Source organism: Sinocyclocheilus anshuiensis, unplaced genomic scaffold (genome assembly GCF_001515605.1).
Source record: "Sinocyclocheilus anshuiensis isolate Anshui unplaced genomic scaffold, SAMN03320099.WGS_v1.1 scaffold816, whole genome shotgun sequence".
Classification (NCBI taxonomy): Eukaryota; Metazoa; Chordata; class Actinopteri; order Cypriniformes; family Cyprinidae; genus Sinocyclocheilus; species Sinocyclocheilus anshuiensis.
The window spans coordinates 354,339-359,777 of NW_015554154.1; the positions used below are offsets into that span (position 1 = coordinate 354,339).

At 36.7% G+C, this 5,439-nt stretch overlaps 1 protein-coding gene across 5 annotated transcripts in view; it reads left to right on the plus strand.

Annotated features, from left to right (window-relative positions):
- LOC107670756 (nucleosome assembly protein 1-like 4) overlaps positions 1–5,439 on the plus strand; it is a 16,674-nt gene that overhangs the window by 4,629 nt on the left and 6,606 nt on the right. For 2 of the 5 annotated variants that reach the window (XM_016463497.1, XM_016463498.1), the window contains 10 exons: positions 739–880; positions 2,311–2,397; positions 2,472–2,600; positions 2,876–2,947; positions 3,070–3,209; positions 3,291–3,436; positions 3,612–3,631; positions 3,888–4,007; positions 4,111–4,242; positions 4,378–4,425. In XM_016463497.1, the coding sequence (XP_016318983.1) occupies positions 739–880; positions 2,311–2,397; positions 2,472–2,600; positions 2,876–2,947; positions 3,070–3,209; positions 3,291–3,436; positions 3,612–3,631; positions 3,888–4,007; positions 4,111–4,242; positions 4,378–4,425 (1,036 nt within the window). Of the gene's footprint in view, positions 1–738; positions 881–2,310; positions 2,398–2,471; positions 2,601–2,875; positions 2,948–3,069; positions 3,210–3,290; positions 3,437–3,611; positions 3,632–3,887; positions 4,008–4,110; positions 4,243–4,377; positions 4,426–4,604; positions 4,643–5,439 lie in introns of all 5 variants that reach the window. The other 3 variants (XM_016463500.1, XM_016463499.1, XM_016463501.1) reach the window with 3 other exon arrangements.

Here is a 5,439-nt window from a genome sequence, read left to right on the forward strand (position 1 = left end):
TGATGGAGATTTACCGCTGATTACAGAACCGGCTTTACTGATAAGATGCGCGTTAAATATCGCATGCGGTTTATCGTGCAGCCCTAATTTTTATTGTTCCTCATGTTACGTAGAGAGGCAAACTTGCCGGTGTAATATAACCGTCCGTCTAAGGGGGAAAAACTCTAGTCAGACAGACCATCTGCCTGTAACCTAAAATCTGTCTCTGCATGTTAGGTTATAACATAGAAGTCAGTCCTAATGGTGTGTGTATCTATGTACTGTATGTCTTTGTGTGTGTCAGCTTGACGATGCCCAGAGAGAGGTCACTCACCCGTGAAGGCTACTTCGGTCTCTGAGTTTGGCTGTAGTTGTAGTGGTCATGAAAACGATGACACAGACAACAATATTTGCACAAAACAGCAATAATCCATTTGTGCGTGAACACTGCAAGACCAAACATAAGGCTTGTGGAAAGTGTGCTGGGTAGAAAGCATTTTATTTTTAATCCAACTCAAACCAATTCAGTGATTGCAGCGCACAATCTATAATAACGCATGAAGCGTATGACTCGAGTTATCAGAGGTTAAGCACATTTTGCGATGTGATATGAACGGGGATCTTGTATCTCATGCTCTTACTTCAAACCCATCTGTTGACCCCAGAGAGCAGGGAAATGCACTGGTCCAGCTGTGCAGTACCGGACACCCATCTGCTCACACAATGTCTTTCTTCTCTTCCTCTCCCAACTTCTTCCAGTTTACCAAAGTCTGTGAAAAGAAGAGTCAATGCCTTAAAGAATCTTCAGGTTAATAACACGCACATCGAAGCCAAGTTTTACAAGGAGGTGCATGAGCTGGAGAGAAAGTATAGCGCTCTTTATCAGCCATTATTTGACAAAGTGAGTTGGGTTTTTGTGTGTGTGTTATCTATGTATTTATCTTAGCATTATAATATAATATTATATGCTTTATATATTTTTACATATGCTACAGTTTTAATTTTATTAAAGAAATGTATATTTGTATTCAGAAAGGACACATTTAAGTTATCAAAAGTGACAGTTGAGACATTTGTTTCCTAAAAAAAGATTTCTATTTTAAATAAATGCTCTTCTTTAGAATGTTCTGTACTTTAAAGAATCCTGAAAAGGTGTATCACAGTTACCACAAAAAATGTTAAGTTAATATTAAATATCAACTGTTTTTCATCATTGATAATAACAAGAAATATTTCTTAAGCACCAAATCACATTTTAGGATAAGGATCATGTGACACTGAAGACACAAAAAATGAAAAAATTCAGCTTTGCCATCACAGGAATAAATACCATGTATAAATAACAACAAAATAGATTGAAATAGAACATGTTCAATTGTAATAAATTTCACGGTATTACTGTTTTTGCTGTATTCTTGCTCAAATAAATGTAGCCTTGGTGAGTATAAAAAAACACCAAACAAAAACATGAAAAAATCTTACCTACCCCAAACTTTTGAACTATTATGATCTCAGACGGTACTTGCCCAAGTATGAAATGAAAGATGAGGCTGCAAATTTGTGTCTGTCTAAAGTAAGCCTTGGATTTTCCATAAACAGAGCTCTCAGGTAAATGGCGGGGAAAACAAGTGAAGAGAAAATTCAGGGAATTAAGAAGTGATGCACTCTTAAAGAGACTTCATCCAAACCAGGAGAATGCATACTTCGATTTAATAGTTTTAGAAAGTCCCTGAAAGAGAAAAAAGTTTATGAGCCTACACTTCTTTGACAGGGCTGCTACACAAAAGAAAGAGAGATACTAATTAAATAATTAAAACTAAGACAAAAACCCTGTTGAATGCTTGCAAGACTACTACTGTTAAATTGGGATTAAATTAAATGTTTTTTTCTTGTAGATATAGCGTCTTTTAATAAGAATTGTATAAGGTGTTTATGTGCTTTTATATGCATTGAAAGTCTTTGTTAGTATTTATTCTCATACTTAGATGCCACAGCCATTGCATACTTTGTATGTGCTGTACTTTATCTGTTCCATCTTATTCTATATTTTTATTTATATATTTACCTTTTAGAATTTAAAAGATCAAGAATTTGTTTAATGAATGAGATCTGATTGTAGTCCTTGGAAAAAAAAATATAGCGCTTGAAATTCTTGACATTTAGTTAAACACCATTTGTACTGTATACAGTATCTGTTCCTCAGTGTTCTGTAGGTTTCGGTATAGCTCCAAAGCACAGAAAATCTCCTGAGCTCAATGTGAACACTCCTCTCATTTGTCTGGATGGGTAATATGATATGCTTTCACAAGTGTGCTTTTTGTGTGTTTCCAGAGAAGAAACATTGTCTCTGGAGAAGTGGAACCCACTGATGAGGAGTGTGAGTGGCAGAGTGACCATGAGGATGAAGCAGCATTAGCAGTGAGTATCATCTGTCCACTCGTATTGAAATCAGACAGAAGAGCAGCAGTCTAAGGAAAACCTTTCTTTTTCAGGAAGATCTGAAGAAGAAAGCTGCTATAGAGGAAAAGACAGAAGATGCTAATGAGGAGAAGCCCAAAGGAATTCCAGAGTTTTGGCTCACCATATTCCGGAGTGTGGACATGTTGAGCGATATGCTGCAGGTGAACCAGCAGAACATTAGATATTCAACAGAGACCTTGTCCTCTGTAGACTTCGCTATTCTTTTCTGACTAATGATTATTTAATGTTTTCTTTTGCCCTCTAACCTTGTACAGTACAGACAATATGCAACTTTATATTATTTGAATGTGAATACAGTTATATATTTATTAAAATATTATGAATACAGTTTCATGAAAAGACAGGGCAATGTTCTCCAGCACATTTGAAATGAAAAGAAAACCTGTGCTGTCCATAATGCTCTCTTTCTCAACAGGAGCATGATGAACCAATACTTAAACATCTTCAAGATATTAAAGTGATATTTTCTGGTCCTGATCAGCCCATGGTGATGACAATATTTGAAGGTTTTATGTTGATTTTAAAGTGAACTGATTTTTTTAAACCGAAGGTCTTGTCGTAACTTGCTGTACTTATAAATGTATTTCATTCTTCCTTTTTTTAACACAGAGCTTCACATTAGAGTTCCATTTTGATCCCAATAAATACTTTACCAACACAGTTCTCACAAAAGTATACAAGATGAAGTCGGAGCCAGATGCAGAGGATCCGTTTTCATTCGAGGGGCCAGAAATCATCGACTGTGAGGGGTGAGCACTTCTCAAACAATACCTGCTCATATTGTCGGCAGCTTTTCACACTTTTTCATTATTCATCTCTTCTGTTGGCAGGTGTGAAATTGATTGGCTCAAAGGCAAAGATGTGACGGTAAAAACGATCAAGAAGAAACAGAAGCACAAAGGCAGAGGGACAGCGAGGGTCATCACCAAACAAGTGCCCAATGACTCCTTTTTCAACTTTTTCAACCCTATTAAAGGTACGTAACATGACAGATGTGCATGTGAACTTTTCTGAATGCTGATAACAGGAGAATGAGAACAGTAGGTTGAATTGCACATGGGGAAATCATAATATTAATTCTCTCATTTAAGTGTTTTCATACTGTAGGTCTACTCTTTTGCATGAAGTCACCAATATTTTTTTTCTTTTAGTTTCACCAGATAAAGAGTTGGTGAGTATTTTTATTTTTTTTATTCTTTCTTGCTTTAACTCAGTTCTAGCTAGGCAATTAGTTGGCCTGATATCAGTCAAGGTTTTGGGTGTTTCATAGTCAGAAAAATAAGATGTTATCCAGCATTATTTCTTCTGAAAGACATGAGTGGTTAGTAAGTTTAGAGAATCTTTTCAGAGAAGTAGAAATAATCAGACTTCATTTTTTATCTTCAAATGATCAGAAAAGTTGTGCTCACTTTTTTTGTGTTCAACAGGATGAGGATTCGGAGTACACTTTAGCCACAGACTTTGAAATCGGTCATTTCTTCAGGGAAAGAATCGTTCCGAGAGCAGTTTTGTATTTCACTGGAGAAGCCCTGGAGGATGATGAAAGTGTACGTATTTTCAAATGTTTCTTGCCTTATGATATCTATGGTTTAACAGAGTTGCTGCAATTATCTGTTATGTACATTAATTCGTTTGCGTCTGTTGATGCAGTTTGAAGAGGAGGAACTGGATGAGGGTGAAGGGGAGGAACTGGTTGAGGGTGAAGGGGAGGAACTGGTTGAGGGTGAAGGGGAGGAACTGGATGAGGGTGAAGAGGAGGAACTGGATGAGGGTGAAGAGGAGGTGAGTTCACTGTATACATTTTGAACATAAATTGAGGAATCAGTGTTTGATGAAAGTTCACAGTTGAAATCAGTGATGCTTTATATGGTATTATGTTCAGTTATGTAGACTAATTCTCTGTTTTGTGTGAAATAGGACCCAGATGAGGAGGACCAAGATGATGAAGAGGAGGGAGATTCCAAGGTCAGTGTGGATTTAGATCATTACTTTAGAAAAAATCTAAAATCTAGAAATTACTTCATTGTCTCTGTTCAGTGTTCCTCAGTCTCTTTGTTTTTCTTTGGATGAATGTTTGTGGATTATTTGTATGTTTGATGATTAATGATGATTGTGGTTGTTCTCTACCTCCTGTTCTGCCCTAGTGACAGGCATAAGTCATTCTCACCTCATACATTTCTAGGTAAGAAAGAAATGTCATGAGTCCATTCTAACCTTTGCCTTCACACAAACACCTTCACTCTCGGCCTCATCCCTCTCATGTCTGCTATCCCATCCCCACAGCACCCCTGTGACATTATACTAAGCCACTCATTTTATATCATTAAGGCCTTGTCCAAAATCTCAGTATAGGACTGTAACAGAAAAGAGAAGAAGACAGAATCACGGCTGCTGTATTAGAGAATTTTGGACAAGGTCCTTCCATCCATTTTGCTTAAAGTATCTTGCATAATAGTTATTGATGGTATTTAGTAGGTCAAGTACTTTTCCAGCTCATATATGTGGCATCCTCTTTTGAATACATAATATCTTGCTATAACTTTACATCCACCTATTCAAGGTGATACTACACCATGAAGCACTCTATAACTTTACATCCACCTATTCAAGGTGATACTACACCATGAAGCACTGACTTGTGGTCTACACTGACATTAGAGTGTGATCCTGGAGTGCTTCAGTACTGGGGTTTCTTGACTTATGTCTTATATTAAAGAGATTATATCATGCCGTACCATTCAAAAGTTTGGGATCATTACGCTTTTTTTTAAAAGAAATAAATACTTTTATTGAGCAAGGGTGCATTAAATTGATCAAAAGTGAAAGTAAAGACTTTTACATTGTTACTCTATCTGTCTATCTGTCTGTCTGTCTGTCTGTATGTGTGTGTGTGTATATATATATATATATATATATATACTGCCCTGTCTGCATGACAATACAAGAGCCCATGGCCAGTGAAAACACCCACAAGTTAAC